At 43.3% G+C, this 21,033-nt stretch overlaps 1 protein-coding gene across 8 annotated transcripts in view; it reads left to right on the plus strand.

Moving 5' to 3' along the window:
* The window catches only part of nhsl1b (NHS-like 1b), a 96,367-nt gene that overhangs the window by 37,540 nt on the left and 37,794 nt on the right, over positions 1-21,033 (plus strand). For 2 of the 8 annotated variants that reach the window (XM_035143838.2, XM_047338035.1), the window contains exon 1: positions 17,846-18,978. The exons of 4 other annotated variants lie outside the window; for them this stretch is intronic. In XM_035143838.2, coding sequence (XP_034999729.2) covers positions 18,666-18,978 — 313 coding nt within the window. In that variant the 5' untranslated portion in view covers positions 17,846-18,665. Of the gene's footprint in view, positions 1-1,546; positions 2,879-11,390; positions 11,707-17,845; positions 18,979-21,033 lie in introns of those variants that run through there. 2 more of the 8 variants (XM_035143839.2, XM_035143845.2) reach the window with 2 other exon arrangements.

The following is a 21,033-nucleotide window of genomic DNA, read 5'->3' on the forward strand; positions in this document are numbered from 1 at the left end:
TCAATTCCCTTCGAGGGTTATGCTACTAAAACGGCTTTTCTTCAAGAAAAGCAGAAATCCAAAGACCCTGACTGTCCACTCTTATTGACTTTATGCTGTTCACCATGTTGACATGTTGGTTTGTTAATCATCATTTCCCTCATCCCAGCCAGTTAACCTATTGCCCTTTATTGTTTCAATCGACTTATTTTCATTTCCTAATTCTTTTGGTCCCTTTATGAACGAACTGATCCCTCCACCCCTTCACAGTAGAGTGTTGTGCTGTCTAATTACTAAAGGACTGTGACCTAATGTGTGCAAGCAACAGTCTTAGTAAATATGTATGTGTGTGCGTGCATGTGTGTATGTGTGTGTCAGTTGTCCCCTTCCGCAAGTGCTGAGATGGTAGATTTCCTCCCTAAAGGGAAAAAGAAAATGAGGTCGGGGACCCGACAGAGTGATGGGGGGGTTTACAGTAAGTCTAGGTTTACACTCAACCAAGCCACAAATCTGGGATCAGCTTGCACCAGTGTGTAATGGATCCACAAAAGGCAACGCTCGACAGGGAGGTGTTCCTTCAAATCGGCGTCTAAACTGAACCCACTTCCTCTTTTTTTTTTTTCTGCATTCCGGCTAAAGTGGAAACAAGAAGATGAAAAGCGATTGATTAGGGTTATGAGGTTGCTGTAACACGTGTATACAATACACACACACACATGCACACACACACACACCTTGGTGGCCACACACCCTCTGTGGTTACACTTGGGTGGGAAAACTCCACCTCCCTAACACAGTTACAGAGCGCCATAAAGACTTTGTTTTTGCCCCTGGGGGCCTCTGCTGCTTTTTCAATTCTACCTCAACTACATGTTGGGCAGTTAAGTGTGTGTTGTTGTGTATTGTTTTTTTACAGAAGAACGCACACTAATTGCACATTTTTCACAAATGTTTTGAAAACTAAAAACAACTTTAAGTGTGATCGCCTAAAAATTTGACATAAGTCTGTGTTTGCTGTGTATATTCTGAATGGTTCCATGTTCAGCACCGTTTTTGAGATGCTCTAAATGAGTTGTTTAACCAGCTCCTTTTGGCAGAATGTCTGCTGCAGTCAGGCTATGAGCTTGTTCTTAACATGTATTTAAATGTACAGCCTTGTGCTATAAACAGTCTTAAAATATAGTGGTTCTGACCCTGCAGATCTAATGCGTGTTCTCTTATAGTCTGCATTGCTCCTTTCAATGAGAGGGGCGCTGTCTCTTTGTCAGAAAACGGAAGCACCTGATGGACTAGAGATGACAAAGATAACGAGGAGAGTAAACAAGTGCGGAAAGAAAGGTGTGAGGAAGGTAAGAAAGGGAGGGAGAGATGAGTGGTTGCCATGCCGGCAAACGGATGGAGGGGAGGGGCAGAGATCAGGAATCACAGAAAACAGAAGGAGGGAGGGAAGAAGGGACGGGGCGTACTCGTATTTCAGCACCGTGGCTACAAGGGTTGGGTGTAACCTTAACCCTGTACTCACCACACACACACACACACACAGCCAACTCCTGTAGTCACACTCTTTAGGACTGACTTGTGAGCGGCATTCAGGGAATCCTCACACGGCGCGCACTATCATTTTTTGTGCGTCACGCTAGGTGTGTGTGAGCCGGCCCTCGTGATTCTTTATAGCACAGGTGATTTGTTTTATCACCTGTGCTGATCAGCTGATTGGAGAGACCGATCCCGACGGCCGTCAACAACTGGAGTTTTTTTTGTTCTTCATTCTCCAATAACGATGAAAAGTTAAGGTTGATACACTCTTCTGGAAACCCCGACACATGGAGTCATCTTTTGCACAACACAAGAGAGGATTTGGAGCTGGAACTGTAGCGGGAGGATCTCACATGTGAGTGTGTTTATGCCAGCGTGTGGGAATCGATCCAGGGACGTTGGATTCTTCTCACCTCCAAGTCTGGTCTGGTCTTGTGGTGACACCGTGCACGTCGGCTGTGTGTGCGCTAACAACTGGATGCAACAGCACTCAAGGGCACAAATGATCGTAAACAACAACCGCTGGACTTGCTCTGATTGAAAAGTATCTTGATGTCATTTGGAAACTTCTCTCCACCCCTGTCGTGCACCGGAGGGAAATGTTACAGCCAACAGTGAGCGTGAACATACAGGAGTGTGCGTGCGAATGTGTGCGGCTAAGGGGCGGTGATTTTCCAGATTGCTGGATTGCCTAATTACTCCTTTTGGGTTTGGGAATCCCGCCCAGAGTCTTTAAGCACAGAGGACGAGTAGAAAAGGAAGGAGATGATTTAGCCTTGACTTTTGGCTTGTGACAGAGATATGAATTAAAGGAGAAAGAGATTGGAAGTTAAGACAGCCTGGGTCAGAGTCGTGATGCGGGACAGTGCAAGCAGAGTGAAAGAAAACTGGCTCAACTTCTCCCTGGAATTAATGTAATGCTTAAAATTTGAAGCATTTATGCATGTGTGTAGATCTGGGTTGATGGTGCGTTCAGAAATGTTTGGCAACTTAAGTTGAACATATAACAACCAATCTAAGAATCTGCATCTGAGGATTATGTCCCCTCACTATTAAAGACATTTTTTGGATGGTGCATCCTCCCATCTTGGACTTGCCCTTATCTGAGTGAGGATGAGAGGAGACAGGAGGTCTGCGTCCTTTAAGAAGGACAAACCGGCGGGCCTGTCCCGCGCTCTCAGCTGGCTCAACGTGTCCACCCTCTCCCGCCAGAGCAGACGCATCTTCCACAGCCAGAACGAGCTCCACGCCGTCCACAACGGCAATGCATACTCGCACTCACACACTCACCTTCATGCTGCAGATTTGGACGAGGATGATGATGATGAGGACAGCTGGGTTTACCAGCCTCAACATAAAATAGGTGAGAGGGAAAAGTTGCAGGGAAGCAAAGGAATGAAAACACAAATATTGTTTATCGAGCGTTTTTTTTTTTTTATGCTACAGAAAACTCTGTAGGACACACACCAACAAAACCACATGGTGTGTTTTGGTTTGGCTGCATCACAACTTCACACAATGCCCTGAGCTCATTTGAATGGATTTTTGTTCTCGCGCTCAGCCAGGAAGCCAGTGAATGACTTTGTTTACGTGCACAAACAACGCAAGAAGTGGGCCACAGTCTTTTTATGGCCCCTTGTTCTCCAGCTCCATGTTTCTGACACTTCCTGGTTGCTTAGGGAGCGTGTGGGAGGTATACGTAGTTAGTGGGACTTTTCTGGGGGGGTCAAATGGCACTTTGTGTGTGTGATAGATAAACAACCATGCGTCCGGCTGGAAACTGTTGATGCCACGGGCTGGTGGCGATGTGAGTGCATGATCTGGTGCCAGGGGGAGGGCGTATTTGAGTGTGTGTGTGGATAGTTCATCACTCGCAGCAAGTGATCATTTTGATGAATTACTTAACTTATATTTCCTGTTAATATTTGGATGCACTCCTGCTTAGAAAAAGGTGAGAATGCTATTTATACTTCTCTTAGTACCTCATGGGTGTAGTGTTTCTAGACGAGGCTCATTACTTATTGATCAGTTAATTAGATGTATGTGTGTGACCGTGTGTGTGTGTGTGTGTGTGTGTGTGTGTGTGTGTGTGTGTGTGTGTGTGTGTGTGTGTGTGTGTGTGTGTGTGTGTGTGTGTCAGCAGTGTCAATAAGACGCTCGTAAAAAAATGATTGTAACAGTATCCCTAATCCTTAACTGAGAATGGAAAAAGACACAGATACCCTGACCCATACTGCTGCCATCTCTCAACTGGCCTCAGATCAGTAAGGACTGTGGTTTGTCATCCATAATCTTCTCTATTATTCATGTTAAAAAGTCTCTGTGTTCAAAACAACATCCCACTACATTGTGCAATTGATATTGTGATATGTTTCCTCATTTGCATATGTACAGTTACGTAGAATTACACTCTGACTGTCTAAACATGTCACTGTTGGGGGGGGAATGTGGTGTCACCTGTTTTCGCCCTGATTGATCAGGTTAGTTTTCTCTCCGACACAAAACCAGCACATGTTTAGAAGTGTCTTGTTTTGTTTTTAGGCTTTTAGGCTTGTTTTTAGTAAGTTCCTTACTTTGCCAGTAAGTGCAACAATGATCTTACTCACTCCAAAGCTTCCAGTGTGCTTTAACAGAATTGCTAGTCAGATGGTAGAATAGCTTTTAAGCCCCCACACGGTTGGACAACACATAAACTCGATCTCAAGTCGGAACAACAACTTGGAAAGTCAGCGAAAATGTTGGTGCACGAGTTACCAAGTTGATGATGTCATCAATTATAAACCAGTTATCGGCTCTAAATAGTAGCTTTTAATGTTAACTTATCGAATGTTACACTTTTTTCACTTTTGTCACTCGCAAACTGCATGTTTATCTCTTACCAGCCTCACATCCCTCTGCCAAGTCTGTTAATCGGTTTAGTCATCTTTGCATAATCCTGCTAACAAACAGACAAACCAACAAATGAACCAAAAAGACACAAATGCAAAAATAACCTTGACGGAGGTAATAACTCCAAATACAAAATCTTCACTCTTAGGCTGCTGCTTATTTTATTAAAAAGATTTATTTAATAAAGTCAGTTATTCATAATGCAGCTTTTGTTACTCAACAAATCGTATAGTGGCCCTTAAATGCACGTGGAGTAACCTAAGCACAAGCTGCCATTTTGTTGCCTCACAGAAATGCGGAGCTTGTTACTGTTGTTGTCGTTCACTGCATGTCTCAATCCCCCCCGGGTCACTCTGTCACCTCTGAACCTGCCCCTTCCTAAAACAGCTCGGGGCTGCACATGGCTCGGATGGTTTGAGCTCCTGACATTTTTTTCCCCCCAAAGTCAAAGAATAGAAGCTGCAGCCAAGCAGAGATGAAACGCTCACAGAACATCATCGTCATCACACCCAAGGCTTTAGACTTTCACCTCATCACATCCGCTTGTGTCTTTTCTTTCCAGTTGTCACTTGTGCTTTGTAAAAATAATTCCTTGATTGTACTTAGTGGAGGAATTACTGGTGAAAACACACGCTTGATACGTTTTGTTCAAATAAGGTGATGTTACTATCGCATTGCAGTGCTTTAAATCTACAGCTGTAGAATATCTACTGACTATCTGTACAGAAAGTGTTGTATCTAAGCCATATCTTTCAATGTACTATACTTGATGTTATTCCTCTGTTTGGTCAGTCACACACATTTTGTCTGTTTGCGCTGAACAAACATCCTCAGGGCTGCTCTTCTACAAGGTTGCTACCTTCCTCAAAAAGTATTAAATTGTCTCAAATTGAGATTGGATCAGTCTTAATTTTTTAAGGCACATCACCAGTAAATCTCTCCTCTGAGAGACAGAAGAAGCCTTTCTAGCCGGCACACTAGCTAGTTTATGAACATGGGGAAATGCAAATTTAACGAGATGTGACTTGAGTGGTTAAAGCCAGTGCAGTTAAGTGCTTATGAAGCAGACTGCTCTGTGTGTGTCCAAAGTCTTTCAATCTTGGGACAAAGGGGACCAAGGCATTGGAGTTTATTGGATTGTATTTTTAGATTTAGTCTTAAATTTTATTTCAAGGTCTTAAAAGTGTTTAACGAAACTTGTTTTATAGCTGTAGACACCCTGACTTTCTGACGGATCTCATTTTGAGTCCTTCATTTCTGATAATTTATTCATCTGATTGGTTTGGATTTTCTCCATTGATTATTTGGTACTTGGAGTCAGGAAGCAGATCCAAACTGGTCAATTCCACTATACTAAAATCTCCACTGAAAGCCGGTGGAGTGTTTTATTGATTGGCTGATATGAGCGAACAGCAAAGCTCAGAGATGGAGAAAAAGAAGTAGATGAAAGAAGAAATGAATTAACGGCAACAGACTGATGCTCTTTCTTACTCTGATGCCACACACACCCTCTGTCTCTGTCATGTGCACAGTCTATATCTTTTTATAGCTAATTCTAGACTAGAGACAGTGTCATAGACAGGTCAGAATAAAACTATTCCATCCCGAACACACACGCACATACAGCTCTGTCCAAATGCACACCACGCAGAGGAAACGTCTCATAACAATACATCTGCAGAAGAAAACCCGAAGTATTTATAACATCTGGATCTTGCTTCCACGTGCCTGCCAGGGCCCATTACAAGATACATGGGCAGCCACGCACTGTGCCTGTGTGCAAATATAGCTCCTAAAATAAGCGCCTGTGGCTCCAAAACCTGCAATTTTGAGATACAGCCTCCAGCTCGACTGGTTGGGTGTTTGCCCCGGTTGCCAAGGTAACGGGCTGTGCAAGTGAGTGTTTCCTGGTGTGGTTCAGTTTGACCTTGCCATTGGGACAACTCTGAACCAATCATGTGTGAGAGAGTGCTTCAGTAGCTGAGTGGAGGACAGGCTCCTATTTGCTGTTCTAGGGAGGTTGAGTAACAATATTCTCATCTGTGAATGAAATCGAATCATTTTTTTGATTTATAGATTATTGATGTATAGATTATTACTTGATACAATTTCAGGAGATTGTTCAATTAGATATTTAGATATTAAATTAGGGTTATTGTACTTCCTCTGCTGTTTTATCTCAGCCTCTTATATACATAAATTTAACTCGCACCTTCCTTCTGTCTCTCCTCCTGTCTTGCTTTCTTTCTTCGATACACAAACACGGAAAGATCTGATCAATCACCTCAATCAACCCTATTGATCTCCCCTTTGTGGCCTCTGTGTCTGAATCAATCAGTAAGTGGCAGCTCTCGAAGGCCACGTCAAGTACAAATAAGATCCAAGAGTCGCAAGTGGTGCAGTCGGGGCACCAGCCAGACTGCGGAGGCCGTCTCTGTCTTTAGAGGGAATGAGTCTGAATGGCAGATGGGAGTCTGGGCTTTACATGATTATTGCAGTGCCTCTTAAATGCTATGTAGGCTACAGCAAATCAGACATGTACTGAACTCTGGACTTGTTCCTGTAATGTTCCGTAAAGGCTGTATGTGAGAACGCAAATGTCAGAGTTCGTCGCTCTGGACATTTTCTGGAACTTTTCCTGCCAGCCAAAGAAACGTCTGTAAAATGTTTAAGTGAGCCCATGAGAGAATACAGGCAGGTGTCTATGTGCTGTAAACAAAAACATTAAAACATCGTAATGTCCTACCTCCTGCATGTTTCAGTTGTTGTGAGCGTGTCTGACTCGGGCTATCTCCTGCTGTGTTCTTCATGTGAAGGACAAGCTCTGGAAAATGTCCGGACACAGTTTGTCTTTCCCATATGAAGAAGTTCATGTCTGAAAACGTCTTAAGCGAAAGGAACTCAGTGACTCAGATTTGTTTAGATCTTTGCTGTTGGCAGGAATGACTGCACTATGTTAACATGTTGTGGGAAGATTGACGGATTTAGTCGATTTTTTTAATGTGATGTTTTTTTCCTTCGCACATTTAGGGCAACAGCATATTGACCTAAATATTAACCATATACCTTGGCACACCAGGGTTGTGGCGGGCCAGAACCAGAATTGGGTCTCGCATTATAAAACGCTGTTAATGGGCCGTTTATGAATTTAGAATGTGCGAAAGGTTCTTTTAGGACGTATTTGTCCGTGTGAGATACTTAGCGAAATTTGAGAGGATTCAGATGAGACTGAACTCTTGTGTAACAGTGTTGTTGGACACATTTTGACACAGACATTCCTCACACACATTAAACAGACTCATCATCATTGCGTAGTGCATGTGTAAATCCAGATTAGTAGATGATAATTCGCTGCAGGGGGGGATAGATGTGGTGTATAAACCAGTGTGGCCTCATTAAAAGACAGACATGGAAATCTGGTGATGTGGCCCACAGCCCAGGTTGTCCACACACACACACACGCACACTTATTTTACATAGAAATGCTCACAGGAAAGGATAAATATATAAAATGTGCTACTTTATGGATTTAAACTGTTTCTAATCACCTTTCTCTGTCTCTCTCTCTTATGTGACAACAATGCTGATCTTCAGGTAAGTCAAATTTTTTTCTTTCTGCTTCTCTGACCCACGTAACCTAATTTTTATGTCCCTCACCGTTGATCCCAGATCAGACCTACTTCGTGCTGAAAACCCGTCCAAAACGTGCCACGCAATACAGTTCAGTTTTATCCTGAACTAAATCGCATTATGTCTTTATTTCCCTCTAAAAACTTAATCTCTGACCTGCATCGCCCACCTCTGTATCATGTCTCCTATTACCCTGATATAATCCATGATAGCAGAGACTCAATGATGAAAACCGTGGAGGTAGGAAAAGCAAGTGATTATATTTGCGGGCTTGATTTCAGGTTGTGAGGGGATAGAGGTCCACGGCTTACTGTATGTTGATAGGATGCACCGGTGTTGTCCCAACATGAGCCGCAGTTTATTTCGCAGGTGAGATGTTATAATCTGCCTCAGCACGGACGCAGGAGCTGTGATGTTGTCATGTGAGAGGAAACAAGCTTTTTCATTTAAGCATAATTCTAAATACCTTTTTTAGAATAGGAAGAAAAAGTACTGGACCTTTTTAAAGCTTATTTCATCATGTCAAACTGAGATTTATAAAATGTTGTGGAATGATTGTGCAGTCTTCACATGTGAAGGGCAAAACTGGAAAATGTCCGGACTCAATTTTTCCAGATATTTTCTGGTTAATGTGAGAAAACGTAACTGAATTTGTTACTGACGTATTCATGTTTATTACAGCAAGTCCACATCTTATCAGTGTGTGTTGTTTAGTTTTATCTTGCACTGACGTAGAGCTCACTGCACACGTGTTGTGTGTTGTCCTGCACCAAAGACAATAGGGGACGTGCAGTACTGACTCACATTTAAGATATTGTCTTTGTGAAGTTCATGATTTGGCCCTCATGATAGTGTTGAATCTGCAGACAAAGACTGTATTTTTGGAGAATAACAACAGTGACCAGCTGGAAATTCTCTGAATACAGTCTTTATATCCTGCAGTTACAGTTAGACACTGTCATTTAACCAGAGGAGTGCTGCCACGTCTTACAGGGCAGAAGAAATACATCAGACAGCACAGCTTGAACAAAAGAAGGGGAATTTACATAACATCATAATTTCAGAAAACAGAGGCAAGACTCTTCATTTACATGGAAAATATTACAGATATTATGCCAAATATAAATAATAATGAATAGGAATCAGAATAAATATATAGATGTTTGAAATGCTACAAAGACTTTTTCAGTGTTTCAGTAAAAAACGAGAACTCCATGGAAGGAAATTTTGAAAGATTGTGGAGAGCAGAGCAGTGGTTACCAACCTCTTTGGCTTATGACTCCTTAAAGCAAAGGATCATTTGATTGCAGCCTTCATTATTGCGTCTATTGATTTCAACCACCTCAACCAAAGCTTGCAACCCGTCTGGTTTATATTTTGACCCCTTGGATGGGCCCTGACCTCCAGGTTAGGAAACACCCATACATTCGGATTCATTTGGATGGAAGTATCTTTCCTACTTAGCTGTTTTCTGTCGATACTTACTAATTTCATTAGCTTGTACTGACCTCATAATATCATCTCATAATTTGTGCCGCCAACATCCGTCTTAATCCGGTTGGTGCAGAACAGGGATAAAAATCCACCTCTCCCACTTTGTGAGGGCAGTGATTAGGCCGACCTCACACTCAGTGCTCAGGATTTTATGATGAAGGTAAAAGTATAAACGCCATTTTGGGAGTAGCAGAAGCCAATTAAGGTGAAAGTTTGATGGAGTCAGACTTTATTGTCTGGTTAAGTGGGTGCACCCAGGGATTTATGTGCGTTTTTTAATTGCTGATTATTTCCATGGTTGTGTTTTTGTGGCATTCACATTTTATCCACTCACCGTTGCAGAGGGGACACGCACACGCACACACACACACACACACACACACACACACACACACACACACACACACACACACACCCCAATCAGCCCGTAATTGGCGACATCTGGTAGAGGCAGGCTTGTCATAGCTTGCAAGCAGTTGTGGGATGGGATTAACACACATTTGTACATAAACATACATAACACACACACACACACACACACCTTTTACAAACATTTCATATCCAGCCTGGAGTAAGCCTTTATAAAGATTCTGACACCTCACCGCTCCCATTAAAGGGCACTTGTGCTGGAGTGCTGATTGTGTCTTGATTAGCTTTTGAAGGTTGTTTGATCAGTGCACTTATTTCCTGCCATTTCCTAGTTTGTATTAAAAAAAACACCTGGATTGAAATCTTTTCAACAAAACGGCAACAACCTTTTCTATTAAAACAGTTTTCAGACATGAACTCTGAGTTTGTCTTTCACATGTGAGAAATACAGCAGGAGATTGTCCGAGTCAAACATGTTCACAACAGGAAAATGTCCGGGACATCCAGGTGTGGCGTGACCCCTGCGTAGATCATGCAAAAGGCAGGACATTGCGGAAATCCCGTGTTTTTGTTAACAGCACATCGACACTGGCGTCGGCCAATATCATCAAAAGCTCTCTAATCTCGTGTCTTTCCAAGTTGACATCTTCGTCTGTGTCTTCTAGGTGAATGACCCCTCTTTGTGTTTTATTTTATTTTTCCTGCTGTATTCTCTCATGGGCTCACTCTGACATTTTATGGACATTACTAGGGAGCTGGAAAATGTCTGGAGCAACTTACTCTGACATTTTCTTTCTCACATACAGATCCTTTTCAGGAAACTGCCTGGACTTCAGTGCATGTCTAAAAGCAGCTTGTGTTACAGTTTCTTAACCCTTTGCTATTTTTACTGCACTCAGTAAGAATTGCTGCTGTTTTACTAGATATAAGCAGCAGCTTAACACCAAATTGGAAATGTTATTTTGACTCGATAGTGTTTCTGTGTCCCATCCCTGTGACTCTTTTGGTTGTTCAGACTGGCCAGCCTGGAGGGTTTGGGATGCACCAAGTTTAGCTGTTTCTGATAACAACCTGTTGAATTGTGGGGGATTAAAGCGATTATATTTGATCAGCACACAATAGGCCGGCCTCAAGCCGGGGCCCCCTGCCTCTTTCTGAACTGCTGACTGCCCAGATTCTCTACAATCACAATCATCCACAAGGCTCACGCTCTTCTGGGTGTGTTTGTGTAATTCTGTTTTGATTTTTGCCTGTCCCTAATAAGTGCAAAGGTCTTATTTAAATTGATTTTTGTACTAAATAGGTTTAAAGTTATATGTATGTGTGTAAACGAGACCAGTCAAGGGGTTTGAGAGTGACAGCAGATTTAAGAGTTTTAGTCTGGCTCTCCACCTCTAAACACTGATGGGGCGGAGAGATGGGGGTTTAGCGTTGTAGAGAGATATTCAGAGATGCAGGGGGAGAGAGAGAGAGGGGAGCAGATTGGAGGGGGGGGTCGAAAGGCAGTTTCCTGCAGTGTAGAAGTTGGCTACCTGCCACTCGCGGCATGTGCGCGTGTGTGTGGACGTGTGTACGAGGGAAGACTGCGAGGGAGGGAGATGGCGAGAGAGGCAGCGGGAGAGAGGAGTGTATGTGTCAGGATGTGTGTGTCCATGTGTGAACGCTTTGACCGAGCGGCATAGAGAGGGAGGGAGCGGGGGAGAGGGAAGGAGGGCAAGAAAGAGAGGAAACGGCAAGAAAGAAGATACCTGTGTTTGTTTCCTGTGGATAAATGGGAAAATAAGGAAAGAGACATGTTCTGTCTGAAAGGTAAGTGTGTATGTGAGTGTTTGTGTGTGTGCGTACTGGTGTGTGTGACTTTTCCTCCAGACTTTGTGAGACAAAGAAAAGTTGAACTCCATCTCTTCTCTCTGTGCTGAAAGTAATCTCTGTCACAGCGGCTTCCTCTAATATCCGTCCTCATGTGTTTTCCTTTAGTGAAGGAAAAGCCTCCTTTTTTCGCTCTTTAATCATTTCTTCTTTTGTTCCTTCTGTCTCCGGCTCATTTATGTTCACTGACTTTTATCCCTGCTCTCCTTTTCTTTTTCTCTCTTAAATTTTTAAATCACTCCTCTTTCCAGTTGTTCTCTGGCTTTGGGGGGAAACATCAAGAGGTCCCTGTGTTGAAACCCTCAAATGCAGCTTTGAATTGGCTTTCATCGAAGTGGAGAGTGTATTTTTGCGGAAATGAGTGATGTGTGTGTCGGTGTGTGCCTCGTCCGCAGTAACAGCTGGCGAAGCAGCAGTTGCAGGGCTGCCGTCCTGCAGAGTGGGGCCATGTGTTGGCTATTACTCGACTGACCAGTTAAAAGTGAGATAACGGGAAAACCGGTTTCTCTTTTACTGGCAGCTGCATTTTGCATTTTTGTCTGTTCTGACACTTTTGGTCAGTGCTGTGCTATGTTGTGTCCGCATCTGACTCAAGCTGCCTCTTTGTTTTTTGCTCTTTGTTTTAAACACTGACGTCACTCCACTCTCAGCTTCAGATGAAGAATGGAAACAAAACTGACCAGAAAAACATACCGACATCACTTTTATGCTCATTAATGCACTGATGAAAAAACATAATTTGGTATCTTCACATATCTTGGATCACACTTATAACCTTTGGTTCTTTGCACAGAATGTGGAAGATACTATAAGAAAAGGAAATGTATAGTTTAAATGATTAAAATGACAATAACTCGAAGATCTGGAAAAACACTGATTTCAAGTTGAAAACATTTTGTGAGATCTCCGGGTTCCGCCTGCAGGGAAATGAAGAAAGAGATGTTGCCCGGCTGCAGCTTAATAAATCATCCTAATTGCCTTTATCTCAGAAATGAGGAAATCGTTCTTATTGGGACACCAGAGCATTATCTCCGTCTGTCTCTTGTAGATTCATGGCTTCAAGAAGTGAGGCAATATAAACTAAACAACTATGCAACTATGTCTGGCTATGTTCCAGTTTGCCAGCTGTATGCAGTCATTTGTGTTGTCAGTTACACAGTTTCCGTACTGTGGCTCTGCTCGGACTTGGAGGAATATGGAGGGAAACAGATGTGGGAATTGTGTCGGAGAGGAAATTCAGAGTTGTTAGATTAAGTCATTTACCATTCCAACACACGGTCGCCAGGTTTGACATTTTAACGCTCTGTCCTTTCGATTCCAAACATCTAACTGTATGGCAGCATTTTACTTGATGTGGACAAGTGTAAAAAGTTGCCATACTCCGATTTGCTCAACATTTTTAACTCAAGAGACGCAGCAAACTGACCCAAATACCGTGCATTACATTAAAAACTATGATCCCACCAGTAGATTACTCCATATTGGTTGCCAGTAACAGTAACTGCTTATGTTATGATTCAAACCCCCTTTCGCTTGCAGTTGCCAAAACTCTTAAGGCAGATGTGACACATTTTCAGTCCGTGTTCCTTCGCATCCAGCCGCGGCCAGAGCTGGATTCTCATCTGCTTTCACCACCCCCACACCCAACCCAGAGTAAAGCCTTGCATTTTAATATAAGCCTTTTTTGCGAGTCAGCCAGATCACTTGGTGCGGCTTTTGGTATGTTACATAAGTTATTTCTGCACTTGAGCCCCTCTCCCTCCCAGGCAGCAGACATAGGAAGGGAATGAGTATAGGGATTAGTTGGAGTGGGTTTTGGAAACATCATTCTCTGTCAAATTGGAGGTTTCCTGCAGTGGCACATAGATGCAACATTTTCTGTCCATGTCAAGTGACTGTAAGCCCTGTCAGACTCCAACACTGCTGAGGATTCGTTCGACCGTGTTGTTGTTAGGTCACTTAAGGACAACTCGGACCATGTCTAGTCTGTAAAAACATGTCTTTGGTTGAGTGGAACCAATGTTCCCACTTTGATTGCAGTTCACTCGGATGTGTGAGCATTATAGTGGCTTCAGATGCTTTGGTTGTGGTGGAAGCGCAGATGTGTAAATCCAGCTCTGATGAAGAAGTTCAGTTTGAGTCGGTTGAGTCTAATTCAGTCAGGGCGTATTCTAAAGCATATAAACGATTTTATTTTATTCATTTGTTTGTGATGGAAAAACTGTGTCCTTTAGTTCGTGATATAATTAACATAGTTGAGCTGAAACAATTATGCTGCTTTCAGACTGGACATTTTTTTGAAAGTTTCCAGATAGTCAGTTGCTTTTTAAAGACAATGGGATTCGAGAGCTTTTGGTGATCAGAGCAGACATTGGTGTTGATGTGCTGGAAACAAAAACATGTCCTTCCTTCCTTCATGCTCTACCGCCATTCCTCGCCTGAGTGTTCTGGAAATGTTTCTGTTGTTTGGAACAACTCCAGAAATTGTCCGGAACCAATTATTCAGGCATTTTTCGGAGTTCATGTCTAGAAACCGCTCTAGTTGATCATCATAAAACTTTTTTGATTGATTAATTGACATTCACTTTCAATTTTATGACACTTTGTATTACTTAATATGAATTGGTTTATCAAGGAATAGTCTAAACGTAATTAAGAATTTTAAATATTTTTGCTGCAGCCCTGGAACAAAGTTAGGTAGTATTTTAACTAAATGGAAATATATTTTCAAGTCAGTTTATCTAATCCTCTCAAAACCTTTAACATCAGCATGATACTATGCAACATAATATGACTTTCTTAATATCTCTGCCATGAGCATGTAACCCAGGCAAAATAACTCTCTTATTCCAGCCTGATGTGATGGCAGGTATTTGTGTTCTGGATCTTGTTTTAAAGGATCTATTTTTTATTTGAAAGACAGAGTGAACATGTTTACAAGCATCTGTCTCTGTGTGTGTGTGATTTCCACAAACTCCTGGGAAGGCAGCAGGAGCCCGGGGTGTTTTTTTTCCTCTCGGGCAGCCGTGTTATGGGGCAGTGACCCATATAGCCTTATGTCTAAACCTATATTTAACTTCAACTCCGTCAAGGCATTTCACTTTGAATTCTTACCGCCCAAACCTAGACATCAGATCCCACAGGACTTTGTAAAGTGTAGCACAGCCATGAACAAAAAGGGATGAGTGGTTATTATAACAGTTTTAAATCAAGATCATTTATTGCTATTATTGAAGCAGCAAAATCTGATTAAACCCCCATAAGTCAAATCAAAATCACAGATGCATTTAATTTCCAGAGCTAAAGTACAGCCTGTTCAAGTCCTCCCTCGTTAATCTATTTAAACGTGTAAGATGATGGTCCTTCAATAAGCAGTGCACCTGTGCTGTGTGTCTGGAGAGACCGTGACCTCTTGACCTGTGGCTGACCCACTACCTGCCCTCTGGCCTTGTGGGTAGCGGTGTTGATGGATGTTCTCACACCCGTTGTGGCAGGCTGCTTATCTCCAGAGGAGCGACAAGGACAGAAGAATGGTGTGGAAATGCAGACAGAATCTGTAGCTCGCTTCTAAAACCACTTTAACTTGGAATTTAATTCGACAACATCAAACTTTATTCAATGTGAAATACCACAGCATGGCTGGATGTTAAAGCTTTGCAAAGAAGGCCACTTTTTACTGTAGTGATTAGTGTCATATTTATATGTCTATATCATAAACTGTATATAAAGATGGACGACACATCTCCACTTCCTCCCACTCTCCAGTAATGATTTTGAGCCAGAGTCTGCACAGTAGTTATCAGGGGATGGAGCCGGGGTAGCGAGGTTGCGCCAAAACACGCACTCGACCAACTGCGAGTCTGTCTCAGCTGTCAATCATGATGTTTTTCTCCGATTGCTTCAAATAACTAATTTTAACCAAACTCACCAGAAAAAATTGCATTTGGATGTACATATATCAGTGTGATAAGAACTACTTAAAATGACAGAAACCATCTTTGAGGAAAGTTAATTCAATGTGCACTTCAACTTTTTAGTTTGGCTCATGTCCCATCTGCTAACATGGAGGAGGCAGGTTGACCTATACAGCCGCCATCCACAAGGTAATGTCTATTTTTGCGTTAGTCAACTATACAGACTTATAAATTAGACTTTGAGAGGGAACCCTGGGTGAGAAGTTGACCTCTGTAAACTTGTCTGACTCTTTATAGGTAAACATGTGGTGAACTTCTAGTCACCTGTGAGTGGACCCTGTCAGGACTCCAGTGAAACTGTTGTCCTCTGAGAAGAGCTTCGAAAACAGTGGCTGATTTGGAAAGTGTAGAAAGATGCCTCAAAGTAACAAATGGGGTCTCACTGTAGTTTTATCAGAAGGCAAAGTTTCTTCGTAGGAGAGTTTTAAGCCACAATGTTTCCGGGGACAAAGCTGGGAAAGTTTTGTTGTGCGAAGACAATGGCCGACTCCCTGTGGATCAGTAGATGACTTCCCGAGGCAGAGGACTAACCCAGCATGCAGGTGCTCCTCACACTCCATTCAGACCTACGCATAACTATGGTTACCATTGTCCCTCTCCCAAAGCCTTCCGCTTCAGCTTCCCCCCTCCTCACAATCCCAGACACACGTGCACACACCCATACACAGTGGAGTCTGAGAGTATATGTTCACGCATGACTGTCACCACCACAAACGCGTACCTGCCAATAATGTATGTTTGTACGTGTGTGTCATTGTAAAAACACCCCCCTGTTGTGATGTCATGGTGCTATTATGCATTTAGCTCTACATGACTGTACATTTCTGTGTGAACTGGATGTCCCACTGTGTCTCTGCATAAAGGGGCAACAACAGTTTTAAGTGCAATTGAGGCCACAACCAGAATCTTTTGGCTACGTGTGTCTGCACAGTGTTTAAAATGTGTGTGTGTGTGTGTGTGTGTGTGTGTGTGTATAGTGGTTTGTCTATTATGTTCTGTGTGTTGGTGTGTGTGCTGTGCAGTGGTTTTATGTTCTGTGTGTGGGTGTGTGTGCTGTGCAGTGGTTTTGGTTTTGTAATCAGATTGTGTGTTGGCTGAGTTGCCGGGCTGTGGAAATGATAACCATCGGTATTGGCTTGTTTTTTGCCGCTGGCTATCTGCTCCGGCTTAAAAAGCTGCAATAGATTTATGAGCGTACTTGTATTTGAGTTCACATATAGAGTGCTGTAGTGTGATCCATGGTGCATGTGTTAGCCACCACCAGATGGAGACATTTCCTTTTAGTATTTAAGTACTTTATTGTACCTATTACATTTTTATAATGCTTTATTACCTCTTTTTATTGAATTGAATGTCTGAGCTTTATGTACCTTGAGTTTTGTCGCGTCTTCCCCTCTACTCGTCTTGTAGTCTTTTAAACTGAGCATACCATTAAACTCAATCTACCTCACATCCCAGCTGATTTAAGTATCCTGCTCACCTGGCAGGTTTTTACCGCTCGTGACAACTCATGATGTTCGCTAATCTGTGTATCTCTCTATACGCCTCTTATCTTTTTTATCTGGTGTCCGCTGTGCTTACATCTGTCTATGTTGACGATCAGGTATTACCTCTCGTCCCATCTGTGCCCTGCTCTGCAGCTTTAACTCCAATTAAATTCATCAAAGCTGTGTCAAAACGTGTCTCTGCTGCTTGTGATTTGCCCGCTTCAAAGCATTATGGTGCATATGTTTCTGCGCTCTAGAACACCAATCAGGCCGAGGACGAACCCGAGGCGGTAGTTTGGTTATTTGGTCCACATGCACATGTGTTCTTCACACTTCAGTTTGCGTCATCCGAGTTAACCAGCTGACACACAACACGCCAAGTCGTCTTGAACTTCCACACATCTGAGCACTGGTGGTGATGTAGTTAATTATCTGCAACCTGGTGTCCATCTGTGTTTTCGCGTGCGTGTGTTTGTGTCGGCCACAATGAGAGGCAAGGGGCTGGAGGCTGGATAATCTGGGTTTACAGATTAGAGCGGCAGCGTTGAGGAGCAAGGGAGAGAGGGAGGAGGAGGAGTTGAGGGGGAGAGGCCATGTGGACGCCACTGGACAATTTCACTGTTCTGTCTTTCCTGAGGGAGGAAGATGAAGAAGGATGCTCTCAGATGCTGACATCTTGACTGATGTTTCTCACCTCTATTTTACCAAACAAGGCCCTCACCATCTAAGTGCATGAATTCTTTTAAAGGCAGGATTGTTTCTTGACTTTTTTTTGGGATCTTATTTTGCACAATTTGTGGTGGTTTCTTCTGGGTCATTTCAAAGGACAAAAACAGGCTTTGACCACAGGTATTTCCAATAAGGAACTGCCCTTTGTTTTTTCAACCTTATTTTTGCATCTTTGGAGTATTCTTGAAATGTCTTGTGGTCAGTCTTGGGTCCTGTTTTGACAAGCTGCCAGGGTGTCCACCAGAGAGCCAACAAAACGCCATGCGGAATATGTTATATGCAAGATAATAGCCTTATGCTGAAATAGTTCTTTGGAATATTTGTTCTGGAGTTAAATCTTGTAATCTAACACTGTGCATAGCCTCCCTTTGTCAGGCAAATTAATGCAAGTCAATAGGATCCCCTGAGAGTGGGAGAGTAAGGACAAAAACAGGAGGAGGAGATTGAGGAGGAGACAGAGGGGGATTCTGTCCCCCGTGGGTTGCAAACCCCTGTCCTATCTTCCTGCAGAGAGGGGGACGCCTATTGAGGGTTTGGGAGCAAGGGGGAGGTCTCCTACACACAAACCCTTCACAGGCACCCCATCACCTCAAGTGGAGGGTCCAGAGAGAGAGGGAGAGGGCTGTTCAAGAAAGAGGAGGAGTTGGATCCTGGATAGAGCAGGCAAGGGTGGGTGGTGGGTGTAGGGGGGGTTAGGTCTTAGGCGGTGATGATCACATACGTGCACTGCCTCTCCTCGGGGCCGGTGGTCAGCTGCTGGCACAGCGCCTGCTATGTGGACCCCCCCAGCGAGAAGAGAACTCTGTGCTCCTTTAAGCCCGCCAACAAGATGGGGAACAGCCTCCAGTCCGAGGCCTTCGCCGGCCCCAGGCCCGCCAGGACAGAGGGCTGCCTTCGCAAACGCCTGCTATCAGTGTCAAAGGTGCACCAGAAGCCGGACTCTCTGTGGACACCCAAACCAATGCTTGGACCCAACACCAAAGGCTCACCTGGGAAAACACAAACCTACCAGGATGGAAAAGGTACAGACTAGAGAGCAGAACAGATTATCTGCTGTTGAGTTTGTTTGCTCAGAGTTTTGGTGTTCGTACAAATAAGCTTGGTTTTGCGCAGCTTTGGATTTAGCTCTAGATTGGACAGCATCTCTTTCATTAAAAGACAGCAGCTCATAGACGCTCTGATCACTGGGATCCTGCCCACAACTTTAGAGCAGGACTTCCCAGGTAGTGGTCTCTAGGAGCCTCTTAGTAAGACTTAGAGTCCTTAACATGACACCATATTGCTGTTTTGCTCCAGTAATGTTTGTGGTATTTGTTTTGGCTGGGAAACAAGCTCCTGCAGAGTGTGCTTAAGTCACCTGAACAGTCTGTGGGAAATAATTACCCGCTGTATGTCACAGTGCCAGAGAGTCACAGCACTAGCAGTTGAGGCTTTTCTCAAGCTGGGCTTTGTCTCTTCTTATTAGGTGATTTCCATCCCCCTTGTAACTCAGGTGATCTGTGCCGTCTGTCTTTGTGTCAGCAAATGTATGTGTGTGTGTGTATTTGGCTGGGTGTCCCATGCTGCATCAAACGCAGATTGGGGCTTTGTGACCTCTGTGACCTTTGGCCTCTGGTGGATTGGCGGAGGGTCCTGAAGGCAGGAACAGGATGAACCTCAGAGAAACGCTTTCATGAATACTGCCGCTAATTCCTAAATACATCACAATAACAACACGTTACGTATTACTTACTTATGTCTATGGTACAATTATGTTTTCACCCCTGTCCATTTGTCGGTGGGATGGTTTGTAAGCAACTCAAAGGATTATCACGAAACTTGGTGATGCGGTATAGGTCAGGGAAGAACCCATTCAATTTGGGTGCAGCTTGATTTGAATTTAACAAGACGGTTGGGCCTTGACGGAGGTATATGTGCTCTACTCTATGCCATTCTAGGTCGTTTCTCCTCTCTTATATGCATATTTAAAGACCTTCCTACTGTGCATGGGCAAGCATTCATCACTCTTGCTCATATTACTTGCACATATCATCAGTATAGCCTCTTGTGTTGGCACGATGCGATTGTGTATGTGTATATGCATGCTTGCACCAAGAAGATTTATTCTCTTTAGGGACAGTAGAATATCCTGAGGATGGTCACCCTTGGGAACGGGACACAATAGCTAGCAGCTGGAGGTGATGGGCCAGGCCTGCAGGGAAGTGTAACAGAGCTGACAGTATGGGGGTGATGGAGCTGACACCGCTGGGGTTGTGGAGGTGACCCACTTTCACCTCTGCCACTACATAAAGGAGCCATCAGGGAGATAAGAGAGAGCGCTGAAGGATAAAAGAGTGGCTGAAAGAAATGCTGCTTCTTTCTTTTTTATACGGTTATTTTTGACATATTAGTGACTGCTTATACTTCCAGAGATGTATGAATACCAAGCTCAATGTTAAAATTGAGTTAAGTTAATCAGAGAAGCAGGGCCTTCCTAGTAAAACAACTTTTCTAACTTTTGTTTACTGTTATTATCCCAATTTGACTCACCGTCTATCCATCCACTTATCTACTAACTGCTAATGTCCTTCTGCATGTATGCTTATCTAAAACCAAATCCCTTATTCCCGTGCATTTAGCGTAACAATACTCTGCCAGACGAGCATGGCCTGTCCTCACGCCTGCTTTGGCTAACGTGCCGTGACAGCTCAAGATGTCGCCGCCATGGGTGCAGCATTGTCTGGGCTCTGTAGGTTGAATCAACCTCCCTGTCACTCTGCGTTCATGCACTGATGATCAGACGACCCTCATACACACAAACATGCACAAAATGGAGTTTTGCTAATACTTAATGTATGTATATTTGTTTCCATCTTCCTGAATGCTTGCTGTACCTCTTGCTTTTATCCTCATATCTTTCCGTTTTCCACCTGATCCTACACTTATCTGAATAAATCTGATTTATTTTTCTTTTAGTAGAATTGAAACGGCATCACCTCTGTGTCCCTTGGCTTCTTCTGCCATCCTTCTTTAGTTTATATCAGTTTAGAGGTGGAGCAGCTGTTCCACCAGATCCCCCAGTAATCCTTTTGTGGGAA

The sequence above is a fragment of the Hippoglossus stenolepis genome, chromosome 20 (assembly GCF_022539355.2).
Source record: "Hippoglossus stenolepis isolate QCI-W04-F060 chromosome 20, HSTE1.2, whole genome shotgun sequence".
Taxonomy (NCBI): domain Eukaryota; kingdom Metazoa; phylum Chordata; class Actinopteri; order Pleuronectiformes; family Pleuronectidae; genus Hippoglossus; species Hippoglossus stenolepis.